The sequence below is a fragment of the Ochotona princeps genome, chromosome 29 (assembly GCF_030435755.1).
Source record: "Ochotona princeps isolate mOchPri1 chromosome 29, mOchPri1.hap1, whole genome shotgun sequence".
NCBI classification, from domain to species: Eukaryota; Metazoa; Chordata; class Mammalia; order Lagomorpha; family Ochotonidae; genus Ochotona; species Ochotona princeps.
The window spans coordinates 4081963-4100437 of NC_080860.1; the positions used below are offsets into that span (position 1 = coordinate 4081963).

Below are 18475 nucleotides of genomic sequence, written 5' to 3' on the forward strand. Positions count from 1 at the left end.
TTCCCAACTGTTCCATTTCCCATCCAGTTCCCTGCCTGCGGCCTGGGAAAGCAGTCGAGGATGGCCCAAAGCCTTGGGACCCTGAACCTGAGTGCGAGACCCAGCAGAAGTTCCTGGCTTCGAATTGGCTCAGCTTCAGCTGCTGCAGCCATTTGGGGAGTGAACAAGCAGATGGAAGACCTTTCTGTCTCTCCTTCTCACTGCAAATCTGCCTTTCCAACAAAAATAAGATTGTGTTAATTTTATTCGAAATGCTGAGCTATAGAGAAAGAAATTACTTCCATCCACTGGTTCACTCCCACAAAGGATCCAATGGCCAGCCAGAACTGGGCTAGGCCAAAACCAGGAGCCTCTCCAGGTCTCCCACCTATGTGGCAGAGATCTAAGCACTTAGTCCAACGTCTGCTGTTTTCCCAGGTGCGTTAGCAGGGAGCTGGATCAGAAGTGGAGCAGGACTCAGCACAATAGCCTACTGGCTAAAGTCCTCTCCTTGCATGCTCCAGCGTCCCATATGGGCACTGGTTCGTGTCCCAGCAACCCCACTTCTCATCCAGCTCCCTGCTTGTGGAATGGGAAAGCAGTCAAAGATGGTCCAAAGCCTTGGGAGGCCCGGAAGAAGCTTCTGGCTCTGGATTGGCTCAGCTCCAGCTGTTGTGGCCACTTGGGGATTGAATCAGCAGATGGAAGACCTGCTCTGTCTCGCCTCCTCCTCTCTGTATATCTGATTTTCCAACAAAAATAAATAAATCTTTTTTTTAAAATAGAGATTTCTTTAAAAAGAAGAAGAAGAAGAGGAGGAAGAGGAAGGAGAATAAAAAGAAGAGCAGGAGCAGGGACTCAAACCAGTACGCATAAGGGACGCCAGTGTTGCAGGTGAGCCTTCACCTGCTGTGTCACAGCGCTAGCCCGGGGTTTGAGTATTCTTTCATATATTTGAAAGTTATAGTTACAAAGAAAGAGGGCAAGATCTCCTATCCACTCGCTCACTTCCCAAATGGCCATGATGACCAGGTTGAACCAGGTTGGAGTCAGGAGCCAGAAGCTTCATCCAGTCTCCCATGTGGATGGCAGGGACCCAAGGCCTTGAGTCAACTTCTGCTGCTTTCCCTAGAGCGTCAGCAAGCAGCTGAACGGAAATGAAGCATCTAAGACACAAACTGGTATCCACATGAAATGCCAGCATCACAAGCCACAGCTTTATTTGCTGTGTCACAACACGAGCACCTAAAGATTTATTCTTATTTTTTACTCACTTTTAATATTTATTCATTTTTAAAGATTTATTTATTATTGGAAAGGCAAATTTTACAGAGAGCAGGAAAAACAAAAAGATCTTCCATCTCTGGTTCACTCCCCAAATGGCTACAATGGCTGGAGCTGAGCTGATCCAAAGCCAGGAGCCAGGAACTTCTTCTGGGTCTCCCGCACAGGTTCAGGGTCTCCCAAGGCTTTGGGCCGTCCTCGACTGCTTTCCCAGGCCACAAGCAGAGAGCCGGATGGGAAGTGGAGCTGCTGGGACTAGAATCGGCACCCCATATGGGATCCCAGCGCTTCAGAGGCAAAGACTTCAGCTGCTAGGCTATAGTGCTGGGCCCTACTACTTTTTTTTTTTTTTTTAGATTTATTATTATTGGAAAGCCGGATATATACAGAGAGGAGGAGAGACAGAGAGCAAGATCTTCCATCCGATGATTCACTCCCCAAGTGAGCCGCAACGGGCCGGTGCGTGCTGATCCGAAGCCAGGAACCAGGAACCTCTTCCGGGTCTCCCACTCGGGTGCAGGGTCCCAAAGCTTTGGGCCGTCCTCGACTGCCTTCCCAGGCCACAAGCAGGGAGCTGGATGGGAAGTGGAGCTGCTGGGATTAGAACTGGCACCCATATGGGATCCCGGCATGTTCAAGGTGAGGACTTTAGCCGCTAGGCCACGCCGCCGGGCCCCCCTACTATTTATTTTAAAGCATTACAGGGATACCAGAAATACACAAAAAACCATATCAGCTTCCAGCTTTTCACACTCACAACAGTGTACATGCAGTCAAAAAGCCCCAGGTATCCTGTAAGGATTCTGTTCCCACTGCCTCCAGGAGGTGAGTGCTCGGGCAGCTTATTTCTGTACCACCCCTCACCCATTGCCACACACACACTCTCAGATCACCACTGCCGCTCCTCTTCCCAGTGTCACACTGCAGTGAGTGCTTCCACTTTTGCAGCCAGCTCCACAAGTCTCCCCTTTCAACTACCCACAGACGTAACAGCTGGCAACACTGCTGTAACTGTTGCCAAAGCCTGCCTTGGTCCCAGCCTCTGCCACTGTCTGCCGGGTGTTGATACATGTAGCCACACCTGCTTCATGTTACCATTGGTCGGACCCCACCCTGTGCAGCCTTTGAACAGATAGCAGGTTTCCAGTTTTTACTTGTTACAAACAAGCATCCACATTGTACATGTCTGCTATTTTACGTTTTATGAAAATTATTTCATTTTCTTTGTGAGAGATGGAAAAAGAAAGAGCTTCTTTCCACCTGTTTATTCCCCAAATTGGCCACATGGGTCAGGGATGGGCTGGGATAAAAGCTGGAAGCCAGGGGGAGGCTTAACCAACTACTCCATGGCACTGGTCCCCAGAACCAACTTTCTGAGCCAGCACCACTGCCACCCACATCTGTATTAGGAAGAACTGGGAGTTGGGACCAGGGCCAGATTCAAACTCTACCATGGGAGGCAGTGTCCCAAGTAGGAGCTTCATCAGTATACATTTTAATGACAATATCCCCAAATGATGTACACTTATTTCATTGCTTAAAATTTTATTTTAGAGGTGGGCACTGTGGCACAGCAGCTTGAAAAGGTGCTTGGGATGCCAACAACCCATGCTGGTTTGAACCTTGGTTACTCCATTTCAAGTCAGCTTTCTGTTGATACACATCCTAAGAGGTAGAAATTGGTGGTCCAGGGTACCTAGGCCCCTACGACCCATACGTGTAACCAGAGCGGAGTTCCTGCATCCTGACTTTGACCTGGCTCAGATCACAAGCATTTTGGGAGTAAACCAGTGAATCGAAGATCCATATGGAAGTTTGTGTATCATCTGCCTTTCAGTAGCTAAAAAAGTAAGTGAATATATACGTAGTTTTCATTATAAACCGGGTCTAGTGTTGTGGCACAGTAGCCTAAGTTGTCATTCCACAATCAATGCCAGCATGCCATATTAGGGTGCCAGTTTGAACTGTAGCTGTTCTGCCTCCAGCCTAGCTCCTAATGTTTCCAGAAAGCAGCAGATGCTCACACCGACCACATATGACAGACCTGGACGGACTTCTAGGCTTCACACTTTAGACTAACCCGACCCTGGCCATACAGCAGACATCTCTCTCACTCTCTGCCCCTCTTCCATTTGTTGTTATTATGCTGTCTTTGAAATAAATAAATATTTTTTTAATTTTGTTTATTTGAAAGGAAGAGTGAGAAACAGAAATCTTCCCACCATTGCTGAGTCCTCAAATGGATGGAATGTCCTTGGTTGAGCCAGACTGAAGCCAGGAGCTTCATCCAAGTCTTCCAAGTGGGTGCAGCAGCCCAAGCAACCGGGCATCTTCTGCTGCTTTCCCAGGTATGTTAGCAGGGAGCTGGATCCAAAGTGGAGCAGGAAGCTGGACTAATCCTCCATTTGCTGTGTCAGCATACCACACGGGAGTCAGTTCAAGTGCCAGTTGCCCCACCTTTGATCCAGCTCCCTATTAATGGCCTGGTAGAGTGGCAGAAGATGGCTCATGGCCTTGGGTCCTGCACCCATGTGGGAGACCCAGAAGATGTTCCTGGCTCCAGATTTTAGACCAGTCTAGCTCTGGCCACTGCAGTCATTTGGGGAGTGATTTAACAGATGGAAGATTTCTCTCCCTTTCTTTCTCTCTCTGTAACCATTTCAAGTAAAATTTATCCTTAATGAAAAAATAAAAGGGCCTGGCATGGTAGCCTAGTAGCTAAAGTCCGCGCCTTACATGCACTGGGATCCCATATGGGTACCTGTTTCATGTCCCAACGGCCCCGCTTCACATCCAATCTGGCTCCCTGCTTGTGGCCTGGGAAAGCAGTCGAGAATGGCCCAAATCCTGGGACCCTGCACCTGCGTGGGAGACCTGGAAGAAGCTCCTGGCTTCAGATTGGCTCAATTCCGGCCACTGTGGCCACTTGGGGAGTGAATCAGCAGATAGAAAATCTTTTTCTCTGTCTCTTCTTCTCGCTATCAATCTGCCTTTCCAATTAAAATAATCTTTTAAAAAATAAAAATATAGACTGATATGTAACATTTATACACATTTATGGGGTTAGTACAATAATTCAATACACATATACAATGTGTAATGATTCAAGAAAGATGTTCTTTGAGTTTTTAGCTGTGTGGATAGATATTTGTTATTTATCAAAATGTAGAACAGATTTCAGTTCAGTAAAACAGAGGGAGAAGGGGGAGTGCCAGTGCTGAGCCACCCCGACACCCTCCCTGTGTGGGTCTCATCAGCACCCTCCCAGGCAAGACACAAACAAAGTGAGTTTCCATGGAAGGGCTCACAGCCACCTGTCCTGTTCCCGGAGGCCCCAGCTCTGTCCCAATGGGAAGAGGTTATTGACCCGAGGTCCCAATGTGGCTGTGAAACACCTGCAGATGCCACTTAGCACAAAGTGGCTGAGTCGTAAGAGCCAAACTTCAGGAGTCAACATCTGGTGCAGAGACTACCAGACACGCACGTGGTAGGCTAAGCTGCTGCCTGCAAGGCTGGCATCCCCACAGGACCACCAGTTCAAGTTCCAGCAAGCCTTAGCTGGCAACACTGGCATCCCAGCTGGGAGCTCCGCTCGAGCTCCCTCCCTCTGTCTCTGTATACACCCATCTTGGAACCTCACAGCATCCACAGTGAAGGAGCTGGCCTGGAGGCACTGGGAGAAGTATACCCTTCTCAGCAGTAGTAAAGGCCAAGCCCCTGTGTTCACATAGCTCTCCTTCTAAGAAATCTACTGCTGACAGCTGTGGGGACTCATCACCATAGAAACATGACCAGGGTTGGGAAGCTGACTTCACCCACAATGTATCAACTGTGCACAGGGAAATATTCTGAGTCACACCCAGAGATGGCTGAGTGATGCCAACCGTGGCAGCCGGAGGCAGGGATGCACCAGGAGGCAGGACACAAGCTGGCGCAGGGATAAAATCCAGAGTCGTGTCATCTCTCTCGCTCTCAGACTCCTTAGCTGAGAGGGTTTTACCGAGAGTGACAGTGTGGTGTAGCACATTAACCTCTGCCTGGCACCCCATATGAGTACCAGTTCATGTCCCAGCTGCTCCACTTCCCATCCATCTTCCTGCTTGTGGCCTGGGTAAAGAGCAGAGGATGGCATAAGTCCTTGGGCCCCTGCACCCACGTGAGCGATTTGGAGGAAGCTCCTGGCTCTGGCTCTTGATGGGCCCAGCTCCAACTGTTGTGGCCATCTGGGGAGTGAATCCGCAGATGGAAGATCTTTCTCTCTGCGTCTCTCCTCCTCTCCGTGTAACTCTGCCTTTCAAGTAAAAATAAAATAAATCTTTAATGAATAAATAAAAAAGGCCTGTTGTCCTGTCCCTAGGACCATGTTACACTGCTGGGAGAAAAGCAGCCACTAGCTGGCACCCATCCTGGGCTTAGTTAATGCCAACTCTGTGTTAGCTATACCAGTGTATCAGCACAGTCAGTTTTCAAGATACGTGGTATTAGTGGGGAGCTCCAGACCAGGACATGTCACCCTGGCCCCGAGATTGTCCAGGGAAGGGAGTCTAGAGACATACTGGAGTGGGAATGGCTGAAGACAGAGGAGGAATGACTTCTGGGGGCTTCCATGGACTAGGCCACTGCAAGGGAGTGGCCTAGAATGCAAGAGAACTGGATCTGGGGGCAGGTTCTGTACGGGACTATGGGCTCGCCTCTGTAGGACTGAAACACTCGCTTGTTCGTGCGGACAGCTAGGGTGGTGATAGGCTGAGCCAGGCTGGACCACAGAATTCATCTGACACTCATGGGAACCAGGGCTAGGTAGAGGCTGGGTGGGATCGGTGGGCAGCCCTGGCACATGCAAACACCACAGCTGAAGGCAGACTATGCCAAGCAAGGCCACAGTACCCACCAGCATGCATGAGATCTGGGGCTGGAAGTAGACCTGGTAGGAAAACTTGGGGAACTCCTCTGCCAGACTGAAGCCCCCCGGAGAGCACAATAACTGGGGTGGTGGGGGTGGCAGGCAGCACTGGTCAGCATTTCTTCGTGCTGGGGGCAGGCCAGGCCTCAGCACCCCTGGTATGCACGACAGCCAGGATGGGGTGTGGTCACCTCAGGTGGGCTAGGCTGCAACACTTGCCAGCAAGAGCTGAGACTGTGGGTAAATCATGCCAGCACGGGCCTGGTAGAACTGTGGGGACTCCCCAGCCAGGCTGCAGCTGCCATTAATGAGTGTGAGAGCTGGGGCTGTGGGTGGACCAGGCTGGGTAACGCTAAAACACCCATCAGCATGTGTCTGGGCTGGGTTTGAGGGTGGGTTACACTGGGCTAGGCTCCAGCACCCAGAATAGTTGCGGCATGGGCTGAACTAGGCTGTGGCACCCATTGACAAAACCCAGAATGAATAGGAACTGCTGGACTAGGCCACGGCACCCACCATTGAGTGTCAGGACTGGGGACTGGCCATGTCAGACTGAACTCCAACTCTGGCTGACACACACAAGACCCAAGGCTGGAAGCAGACCTGGTAGGAAACTGTGGGCACTCCCCTCCTGGGCTACAGCTCCTGCTGGAGAGCCTGAGAGCCAGGGCTGGGGCGGGCCAGGTTGAGTAAGGCAGGAGCACCCAATGGCATACCTGTGAATGAATACGGGGCTGGGTCAGGCTATGCCAAGCTACAATATACATGATGCACAACAGCCAGACGGAATGTGGGACAGACTGGGCTAGGCTGCAGAACACGCTGGCACATGCCAAACTGGGGACTGTGGGCCAGCTGGTGGGGGTTCTTAGGGGTTTCCCCGACTAGACCATGACACCTGCTGGTGTGAATGAAGATCTGGCTTGTGGCACATCAGGCTAGGCTGCAGCACCCATCAGTTTGCGTGAGAGACGGGGCAGGGAGAAGAACTGATCAGGCAGCTGCAACCACCAGTATGTGCACTGGCTGGTACGGGTGAGTGACTGAACCTGACCCTGCACTGGTTGGCAGGCGCAAGAGTCAAGTCCAAGGTCACCACAGGCTGAAGTTTCTTGGAGGACTCCCCAGCTAGATCTCTGGACTCAAATCACAGGCATAGGGAAAAGCACAAGAAAGGTTAATGAGACCAGACCTTCTCAGTTTCTAAAGCCTACATGCCCAGAAGCCCATGGGGCACATGATAGACAGCTCATCCAGGCCAGCAGAGGACGCTGACTGCCTCATCAGAGGATGGAAAGCACTACAGTTTAGATGACTGTCCTGGCCGAGTTCTGCGGCAAGTGTCTGGGCCTGTGGGTGTGCACTGAGGTGACCTTGCTCAGCCAACAGACCTTGGAAAGATCTGCTCCACTCTGGTGCCATGAAGCTGAGATGTCTCAGAATTACCAAAACCACTCACATAACAACCTTGGAACACTCTTCCCTACACCAAAGTCTCTAAAGCATCATCAATGACTGTCCCCCATCCCCGGGAGCTGATGTTGTTTGGACAGCACCCATCCCGCCTTACAGACACAGGAGAAAAAAAAACAAAATCTGTCCCAACCACCCTCCTTCATGCCTCAACCCTTCCCACCCTAGTCAGAGACCCATATGTGCATACATCCTTCTCAATTATAGAAACAATGTTAAAAATAAATGAATAGGAAAAAATAAGAAACAGCCAGGGAAGGAGCAGGACGCAATACACCATGTACTGTTTTTAAAAATATGGTAGCCAAGCAGCTAAAGTCCTCGCCTTGCATGCACCGGGATTCTATATGGACATCGGTTCATATCCTGGTGGCCCTGTTTCCCATCCAACTCCTTGCTTGTGGCCTGGGAAAGCAGTCGGGGACGGCCCATAGCCTTGGGACCCTGCACCCATGTGGAAGACCCAGAAGAAGCTCCTGACTCAGGCCACTGCAGCCATTTTGGGATTGAACCAATGGACAGAAGATTTTTCTCTCACCTCTCCATAAATCTGTCTTTCCAATAAAAATAACTAAATATTTAAAATAAACAAACAAGCAAAAAGATGCCAGGTACGACCCCTGTGATCCACCACAGAGTGTCTGGTTTGATTCCCAGCCCCTCCAGCTCCTGACCTCAGCCTCCCGCTAACGCACATCGAGGAAGGCGGTGGTGATGGGTCAAGGAACTGGGTCCCTGCCAGGCACACACAGACCCGCCCTGAGGTCCCGCTCCCAGCTGAGTCCCAGTTCTTGTGGACATTGGCATGTGAACCAGCATACGTGAGCTTGCTCTATCTGCTCCTCAAACTATTTGTAAAGAAGAATGGACTGTAGGCTAATACACACAACCGGAAACCTGTTAACCAATTTACAGGCTAACTGATGTCGGGGAGATGTCACTGGGATCTCCTTGAAAGCATACATTATCCCACAATGCCACAGAGAGCCCGCTGCCACTCCTCAGAGGGAGCTGGGTGCACCATCAGGAAACCAGAGACCCAGACGACGCCTGCTGACCTCCCAGCCTCCTAGCCTCTCTGTTCTCATCTTTTCCCTATGTATACTTCATGTGTCTTCATCGGCCACCCTCCCCCACTCATGCCCTTTCTAAAGATTTATTTAAAGGCAGAATGAAAGAGGCAGAGGAAAGAGACACACCTTCCATCTGCTGATTCCCTTCTCAAATACCCACAACAGCCAGAGCTGTACCAGCTGAAACCAGGAACCAGCAACCGCATCAGGGTGTCCTCGCGTCAGTGGCCGGAGCTCAAGCACCCGGGGCATTATCTACTTCCTCCCAGGCATATTAGCAGGAAGCTAGACTGGAAACATGGAGTAGCTGGGACTTGAATCAGGCTCTTATGAGGGGTGCAGGCATCCCTAGAACTGTCTTTAAAAAAAATCTGATTTATTGGGCCCGGCGCAATAGCATAGCGGTTAAAGTCCTCGCTTTGAATGCACCAGGATCCCATATGGGCACTGGTTCTAATCCCAGCAGCCCCACTTCCCATCCAGCTCCCTGCTTGTGGCCTGGGAAAGTAGTGGAGGATGGCCCAAAGCCTTGGGACCCTGCACCCATGTGGAAGACCTGTAAAAAGCTCCTGGCTTCGGATTGACTCAGCTCCAGTGATGCGGCCACTTTGGGGCGTGAATCATCGGACAGAGGATCTTCCTCTCTGCCTCTCCTCTTCTCTGTATATCTGACTTCGCAATAAAAATAAATAAATCTTTTTTAAAATCAGATTTATTTTATTGGAAAGTCAGATTTACAGACAGAAGGAAAGACAAAGATCTTCCTTTCACTGGTTCCATCCCCAAATGACCACAATGACTGGAGCTGCGCCTATCTGAAGCCAGGAGCCAGGTGCTTCTTCTGAGTTTCCCATGTGGATCTAGGGGCCCATGCAGAGGGGCCAACCTCCATTGCTGTTCCAAGCATGTTAGCAGGGGGCTGAATCAGAACTGGAGCAAACAGCACTCAAGGCAGCGCCCATATGGTGTGTCAGTATACTGCAGGTGGCAAATTAACTCACTACATCACACTGCCAGCCCCACAAATGAATATTTTTTAAAAAAAAATAATAATAGGGCCCGGCGACGTGGCCTAGCGGCTAAAGTCCTCGCCTTGAAAGCCCCGGGATCCCATATGGGCGCCGGTTCTAATCCCGGCAACTCCACTTCCCATCCAGCTCCCTGCTTCTGGCCTGGGAAAGCAGTCGAGGATGCCCAAAGCTTTGGGACACTGCACCCGTGTGGGAGACCCGGAAGAGGTTCCTGGTCCCGGCTTCGGATCGGCACGCATCGGCCCATTGCATGCTCACTTGGGGAGTGAATCATCGGACGGAAGATCTTCCTCTCTGTCTCCTCCTCTGTGTATATCTGGCTGTAATAAAATGAATAAATCTTTAAAAATAATAATAATAATAATAATAATAATAGTAATGTGGTGGAGGGGTAAGCAGAACATGCTGGGCACAGAACTGTCTTGAGCAAAGGTGAAGAGCACAGCCTTGGGCTGACACTAAGTGCCAGCAAGCCATGTGGGCTCCAGTTCGAGTCCTGGCTGCTGTATTTCCAACCAAGCTCCCTGCTCATGTGCCTGAGAAGGCAGGCAACCCAGAGGATGGCCCTGGTGCTCGGGTCCCCACACCACTGTGGGAGATATAGAAGAAGCTCCTGGTTCCTCACTTCAGCTGGCCCAACCCCAGCAGCTGCAGCCGTCCCAGGAGTGATCCAGGACATGCAAGATCTCTCCGGAACACTGCCTTTCAAATCAACAAATAAATCTTCAAAAATAAATACATAAGCAAAGTACAGACTCTAAAATCAACAGCTTGGCTCAAGCGCTTACCAGTCATATGACACTGAATAACATACTTAGCCACTATTAAAATGGGGGCATCAAGGCTCTAATGAGATGATGCTCACCCACCTGCCGCCAGCCTGCCTCCGTGGCGCCTGATCTACACATGGTCACCGGAGGATGCCCACCTATTCACAGCGAAAGTTGAGATCTTTACAACAGGCCCCCATATCTAGGATGGGAGAAAAGCCACTTCTTGCCACCTGCTTGCTAGGTTGGGAAGGACAGGATTCATTAAATCACCTGCTACAGTCCCTCAAAGTGACCTTCTGTGGTTACCCTGACAACATACTAGCCTAGCCTGAACCCCACACACCCAACCACTAAGTCTTCAAGGAGTCTCGGCTGACTTCAGTAAGTCCCTGACAGGGACACATCACAATCCATAAACAAACACATCATTTCCTCTAGAAAGTTCCAGAGATGGAACTCTAAGGGCCCTCAAGATCCATCAGGGTCTGAGAACTAGGTTTCCACTATGTTTTGTGGAAAGCAAAGATATGCAAGCGGCAGGAGAGCACCTCGCTAGGGCCCAGCCTGGCATGTCCAGAGCCCATCTCTGTCTGCTTTGAGTCCCACATCTGCTTCCAGTCCAGCTTCCCACACCTTGGGAGGCAGCAGACGACGCCTCATGTGCTTGAGTCCCTGCTACCGGGGTGGGAGACCGAGATGGAATTCCAGCCACCTAGTTAACAGCCTGGCCCGGTCCTGGCTATTGTAGACATTTGAGGAATGAATGAGCAAATGGAAGATCTCTCTGTGTCTGTCTCTCTCCTCTCTGCCTTTCAAATTAAACAAAAATTTACAAGTAATTAAAAAAAAAACTTTAAAGGGGAGGAGGGGGTGAAGAAACCCACAAACCCCAGCTTCCGGGGGGGGGTAACATCAAGTCAGGATTTTCCAGTGTGAAACAGTCCCTCTTATGACTTCTCCAGTCTCCCCACCTGCTTGCCTGCTGTCACCTCCTTGTTCCCTAACAAATGTTCCCCACTGGAAACTGAAACATGACCACAGGGGTCCTAAGACCCTTCCCCACAGCTTGGAGCTCCCGGGAGTAAGAACACCGACCAGGATCTCTTCAAGTTTGGAAAAGCAAGTTGTAGTCCCAGGACAAGCCCTCCCTGGCTGTGTGACGTCCACTTTGGCTTCCTCAGCTGTGACCCAAGATGAAGACAGTGTTCTGGCTGAGCTTTGACCTTGAGCCCCAGGAGGCCAACTGACCCAGCAGCTGACCACCAGAGCCTGCAGCCGGGAGAGTCTCGCCTCCATCAAGTTGGATTTGGTACATCCCAGTTTTCTGGGTCTCCAAAGAATGAAGCAAGTGAGAGCAGCTTTCAAGTAGCTCTACTACAACCCTCGCTGAGCACCAGGGGGACAGAAGCCGGGCTTGATTTCCAGCCCTCACCCCCCATCTCTAAGACACCTGAACACGCCAGACGACCAACAGGAACACAACAAACCAAGCCTCTGCCCTGCTTGCCAAGACTTGCTATCTAATTGCTGTTAATTGCATTAATCGCAGAGCTCTGAAATGTTAAGCTCCTCCTCCTCAAGCCAAGGCAGGGCAAGGGACATGAAACACACAGCCAGTGCCAGTGGCTGCACAGCTGCAGCCGACCTCACAGAGAGCAGCACCAAGTGTTTAGGAAGTGGCTGGGTCCTGGGTCTTCCCTATGTGTTCCCCTAGGAACTGGGCAACCCTCCCAGCCCCCACTCCAGGCTCCAGATCTGAAGGACAGGGCTCTAGACATGCCGCAAAAAGGTACTTTGCTCCCAGCAGCAAAAGCCTACAACATCACCCCATCTAATCATGGGGGCTTGCACCCTGGAGTCCACCCCACACATCCAGGACACACATCCTCAGAAATCTCCTCTGCTCTGAACTGCAGGAAGCCACCCAACGCAGGCCAGGGATACGTGGCCAGGACAGTATCACTGTTCCAGCCAGGACCCCCGGGTCAACACCATTCTCTTCCAGGACCCTCACCTCCATGCCTGTGTGAGGCCCTGGGCTGGACGGATGAGGGCTGGGAGCAGTAGCCAGACAAGCCAATCAATTGTCAGAACAGGCAGATGCCAACCTCAGCGCCAAAGCCGACCTGCAGCAGAGCCCCTGAGAAAGTGGGGTTCCCTCAGGGGTTCCCCAGACCCGCAAGCGGAACCGCAGGAACGCAGGGCTGCCGGGCTGGCGGGGAGGACAGGGCAAGGAGCGCGACCCCTGCGGAGGCGGGGCTGGGTGTGCTCTGAGCCCCAGCGCCCACCACACCCTCCAGGTCTCCTCCACACGAGCACACATGGAACTTGCCCTCGGAGGCCGCGGACCAACTTTGTGCCGCGAGGGAGGCGCGCTGGGCCGGGAGCGGGTGAGAAGGCGGGAGCGCGGGGGGCTCTGGGCGGGCGCCCCACGTGGATGAAGAAGTGAAGCGCTGGCAGACGGCAAGGTGGCCGGTCCACGCTGACCACCAGCCCCGTCGGGGCCTGACGGTCCCACCGCCCCCGGGCTGGGGGGAATCAGGAAGAACGGGGCTCTGCACCGCAGGTAGCCGACTCGCGAGACCAGGTGGCCCGGCCCTACCTGCAATTCCTGAAATTCTCCCTCCAGCTCGTGCCACTCGCGCTCGCAATGCTCCAGCTGCCCGGACATGGTGCAGTGGTGCAAGACGGCGACGGCCGCGGCCGCTCCCGCAGCGTGGCCCCGCCGGCCAGCAAGCACACCCCACGCCCGTGCGCTCGCCGGCCGCCTTCCGAGCACCAGCTGTTCCTGCGCAGCCGGAGCCACGCGCGCAGCCGACGTCACGGGCCCCGCCCCGGCCCACGCCTACCCCTCGCCCGAGAGGCGGGGCCGCGCACGCGCAGTCGCCTCCGCGGGCGCCTCCGCGTCCTGCTGGCGTGCGCGCGCTTGTGCTCCCGCGGCGTCGGCGGGTCTGACGGGGCTGGGGCGGTCGGCGCCGCTCTGGAGGCGCCTCAGCTCCTGGGGTGTAGTTTGGAGGGAACGTGTATGAAGTGAGAGCGGACCCGGCCGCTAACGTTGTCGGACGCGAGCCAAGGCGGAGGGCGCCGAGGGCGGGCGCTGACTGACCGCCCGGCAAGGTCGGGGTCGTGCGAGCAGGAGCTGACTGGGCGCTGTCTCCTTCGATGCCTTGTTATTCACGGCGACGGACGCGTCCTGGACTCCAGACCTCCGCGGCTTCCGGCGCTGCGAGCTCACGGATGCCCTGCGCCTGGCTTTCCAGTCAGAGCTTCCGTGTACCCAGTCGCTGACGGCCCTCCGTCCGACCTTGCAGGGGGCGTTGTTCCCGCCACATCCCCACCTGCGGGCGTCCCAGCGCTTGTGGGAGCCGCAGTCCCGGCTCTGGACACAGGGTGTCTGCGAGGCCTCCCTCCTGCTGGGACCCTGGGTGCTCAGGGTGGTGGCGGTCCACCCTCCCGGCTCCTGGCTGCACTGCCGCAGTCCCGGACTTGTCACATGGCCTCTTCCTTTTGTGTCCTCTCTTAACAGCCCGTTTTCTTGTGACTTCAACATCAGCAGGTACCCTGATTTCCAAACAAGGGCATATTCTGCAACATAAAACATTTCTGAGGGATACTGATCAATCAAAACATAGCCCTCTGCCTGTCTGGCAGGACTAGATCCCAGTACCTGATAGTGTCGGATCAGGGGATGGGTCACATTAGACTGGGCCATGACACCAACCAGCATGGAAGAGAACCAAGTCCGGGGGTAGATTCTGTGGGGGATATGTGGGCCCAACCCTATGGAATTAAAAATCCCACTGGTTAGCTTGAGAGTTGGGATGGTGATGGGCTGAACTAGGCATGACCATGGAACTCACTGATACTGGCTGGTACTGGGAACAAGCGGGGTAGGTCCAGGCTGCAGCACCCACATGAGCACCCTAAAGCAGGTGTGGGGTGAGCGGGCTGCACCAGCTCATACAAAGGCCGGGATAGATAGGGCCGGCCATGTCGGGTAAGGGCCTAGCACCCACTGGCATGTGTGAGATCTGGGTTTGGGAGTGGCCTGAATGGTGGAACCTGGAAACTGTTGAGGTTCAACGAATCCGAGCAAGACTCCAAAGTGAGTGAGATGATTTTAATGTCTAGTCCAAGGGGCAACCTCTTGCCATAAACAAGAAGCGCCCTGAACAAAATAATCATGGGGTTTTTATAGTGAGAGAATCAAAAGATATGTGACAGTAAGTACATGATTAGGGGCTAACAGTGACACAAAACAGAAAGAATACGACAGGAATTTACAACGTATAGGCTTGGGGGTCCTGATCATATCACTTCAATGCAAACAGTAATAAAATAGCATACCTCTTTCCCATTAATCCAAAAACTCCAAGGTTATCCTTATCTCCTGCCTGCCTCCTGGTCTTTCAGGAAACAGGAGCTTTGCTGGGAACAGGATGCAGGTGTCTCTGGAGATTCCAGACTTCCAGGAGTACAGTCACCTTTACGATTAACCCGTTCAGGGAATTCCCCAGGTGTGTCATAGCGCCCACTGATGAGCACATGGTCCAGGCCTGGGTGCAGGGCAGGCTAGGCAGGGTAGCTCCATCCATCAGCAAGTGTGTGGGTTGGTTTTGGAAGGGGGGCAGACTGGGCAGAGCTGAGCACACCATAGCCCACTGGCAAGTGCAGAAACCAGGATGGAGTACAGGTCATGCTGGGCTAGGTTGCCATCCCTGCTGCTTTGCATGAGCCAGGGATGAGAGCAGACTGAGCAGGGCTAGGTGGCAGCACCACTAGCAAGAGTTAAAACAGGGGACTGGCTGGACCAGGCCAGGCTGCAGCATCTGCGGACAAAAGCCAAGACAAGGGAGGGACTGTGCCAAGTTAGGTCAGAGCAACCACTGGCATGCATGAGATCCGTGGCTAGAATCAGGCCTGGTTGGGGGCTAAGGGGACACCCTGACTGAGTTGTGGGTCCAAATGGTGAGTGCGGGGGCCGGAGGGGGAGCTGCAGTCTGGTCTGCACGTGGCTGCAGTCTCCCTCAGCATGGGTGTGGACTGGGTCCAGCGCGTGCCAGACTGGGCTATACTCCAGCATGCGCTGGTGATCGTGAGAACCAGGGTGGGTACAGAATGGACCAGGCTAGGTCTCTGCCCCCTGCTGAGCCACGTATGAGCTGTGTCTGGGTGTGGACTAGGCTTGGCTGGGCTGTAGCACCCAACAGTAAGAACCAGAATAGGTGAGGGCCAGTCAGGAAAGGCTACTGTTCCTGCTAGGACAGGAAGTGGACTAAGTAGGGCTGGCCCATGGGCCCACCAGTGTGCGCACGATCTGGCATTGGGAGAGGTTCTGATGGAGGAGCCTGGGAAAACCCTCTGTCAGGACACAATCCCTGCAGTTGAGCACAAGAACCAAGAAAGAGGGCCTGGCGTGGTGGCCTAATGGCTAAAGTCCTCGCCTTGAACGCGCCGATGCGCACCGGTTCATATCCAGCAGCCCCACTTCCCATCCAGCTGCCTGCTTGTGGCCTGGGAAAGCAGTCGAGGATGGCCCAAAACCTTGGGACCCTGCACCTGCATGGGAGACCCAGAAGAGCTCCTGGCTCCTGACTTTGGATCAGCTCAACTCCAGGCATTGTGGTCACTTGGGTGTTTCTATTCAAATGGGACAGTCATTGTAGAACTCCAGTTGGGCTTGTGAAGACAACCTGGCTCCAGGTTCTACACCTTTGGCAGGAATGTCACGGACACACCGGGCTGTGTTCTCACGGCAGCTGATCCGTGACACAGATCACATTGTTTCCCAAGACTGGCAGTGCTTCCATTGTTTAAGGTCATGGTTTGTTTGTTTGTTTTCTTTTTTAATATCTTTCTCATAATGAATGCTTTTTTAAGGTTTATTTTCAATTAAAAAATTGTTAGAAAATCAGGTATATAGGGCCCAGTGGATTGGCCTAGCGGCTAAAGTCCTTGACTTGAACGTGCGCTGGGATCCCATATGAGCACAGGTTCTAATCCTGGCAGCCCTGTTTCCCATCGAGCTCCCTGTTTGTGGCCTGGGAAAGCAGTGGAGAACGGCCCAAAGCCGTGGAACCCTGCACCCACATGGGACATCTGAAGTGCCTGGGTCCTGGCTCTGGATCAGCACAGCACTGGCCATTATGGTCACTTGCAGAGTGAGTCATCGGACAGAAGATCTTCCTCTCTGTGCCTTATACCATGCCTGGCCCTCTATTGTTACTCTTATTCCCCCTTGTGATGTTAAAGCTTGTTTGTTTTGGACCAAAAAACATTCCAACTATGGTAATATTCTGTACTTCATCACAATTGTAACTTATTTAAACGCATGTTTCCCTATGTTAGTGAGTTACAACCCATTACTATAACTATGTACTTTTTTCTTATTTATTTGAGTGCCACAGAGAAGTCTTCCATCTATCCATTCACTCTTTTTTTTTTTTAAAGATTTATTTTTATTACAAAGCCGGATATACAGAGAGGAGGAGAGACAGAGAGGAAGATCTTCCGTCCGATGATTCACTCCCCAAGTGAGCCTCAGCGGGCTGATGCGCGCCAACCCGATGCCGGGACCAGGAACCTCTTCCAGGTCTCCCACGTGGGTGCAGTGTCCCAAAGCTCTGGGCCGTCCTCGACTGCTTTCCCAGGCCACAAGCAGAGAGCTGGATGGGAAGTGGAGCGGCCGGGATTAGAACCGGCGCCCATATGGGATCCCGGGGCTTTCAAGGCCACGCCGCCGGGCCCTATCCATTCACTCTTCAAAGGCCTGCTATGGCAAGAGACCCAAGTGAGGCCTGGGTTCCAAGTCTCCACCTGAGTGCCGGAAGTCCAACCACCTGAGTGTCCACTAGTGCCCGCCAGGGTCCCTGTGGGCAGGAGCTGCAGAGGCCCCGATGAGATAGGACACAGACACCCCAACCTCTGGGCAGGAAGCCCGTCCTTCAGGATGCATTTTGATGCCCAAGCTCTCAGACTTGACCTTTGGAATCCCTTTAAGCTGGCTCCCCTGTCCCCATTATTCTTTGAACTTTTTCTGACCCGGAAGAAGCTCTTGGTTCCTGGCTTCAGACCAGCTCAGCTCCAGTACAGGCACTTGGGGAGTGAACTAACACATGGAAGATCTTTCTTTCTGTGTCTCCTTCTCTCTGTAAATCTGCTTTTCCAATAAAAATAAATAAAATTAAATTTAAAAAAAACCTATGTTCAAGGACAGACAGACAAGACGCCCATGTTGATGTCGGAGTGCGTGGTTTCCTGCTGAGCTCCACTCCTGACTTCTGCTACCTGCTACTACACACCAGGGGAGCAGTCATGAGGGACTCACGTGGGAGACCCCAACTGAGCTGCTAGTTCCAGGATTAGGCCTGGCCCAATCTCAGCTCCTGAGTTGTTTGTGGAACAAACCAGTGGATGTAGCCCCCCGCCCCCCAAGAAAAAGAAATAATGAAGTAACAAGAAAGCAAAGAATGGCGTCTGACAGTCCCCGAGCCAGGCCATCCTGACCAGGTCTTGGGCAGGATATCAGGGACCGCTGGGACACGCACCAAGGCAGCTGAAACTTGGGTCACTTTCACGGTTTTGTTCTGCTTTTCAGGCTACACGTTAAACCCTGCTTCCTTCTGCCATCTGCTGGCAATTTCTTAGAATTTCTAGTTCTGCCAAAAAGAGGTGAAAGATTTGTTCCTGAAGATGTATTAGAAGATACTTTTTTTACCCACCTGAAAATTTGGCACAGAAAATATCAAGAAGAGAAGTAAAGGACTGGGCCCAGCGCCGTGGCCTAGAGGCTAAAGTCCTCGCTTCATAAGCACCATATGGACACCGGTTCTAATCCCAGCAGCTCTACTTCCCATCCAGCTCGCTGCTTGTGGCCTGGGAAAGCAGTTGAGGGCGGCCCAAAGCTTTGGGACTCTGCACCTGCGTGGGAGAGCTGGAAGAAGCTGTGGGCTCCTGGCT

The 18475-nt window shown here is 52.6% G+C and overlaps 1 protein-coding gene across 2 annotated transcripts in view; it reads right to left on the reverse strand.

Moving 5' to 3' along the window:
- The window catches only part of TMEM120B (transmembrane protein 120B), a 39413-nt gene extending 26065 nt beyond the window's left edge, over nucleotides 1-13348 (reverse strand). The window contains exon 1 of one of the 2 annotated variants that reach the window (XM_004595321.2): nucleotides 13119-13348. In XM_004595321.2, coding sequence (XP_004595378.2) covers nucleotides 13119-13187 — 69 coding nt within the window. In that variant the 5' untranslated portion in view covers nucleotides 13188-13348. Of the gene's footprint in view, nucleotides 1-10671; nucleotides 10899-13118 lie in introns of those variants that run through there. The other variant, XM_058656624.1, reaches the window with a different exon arrangement.
- Between the last annotated feature and the right edge of the window lie 5127 nt (nucleotides 13349-18475).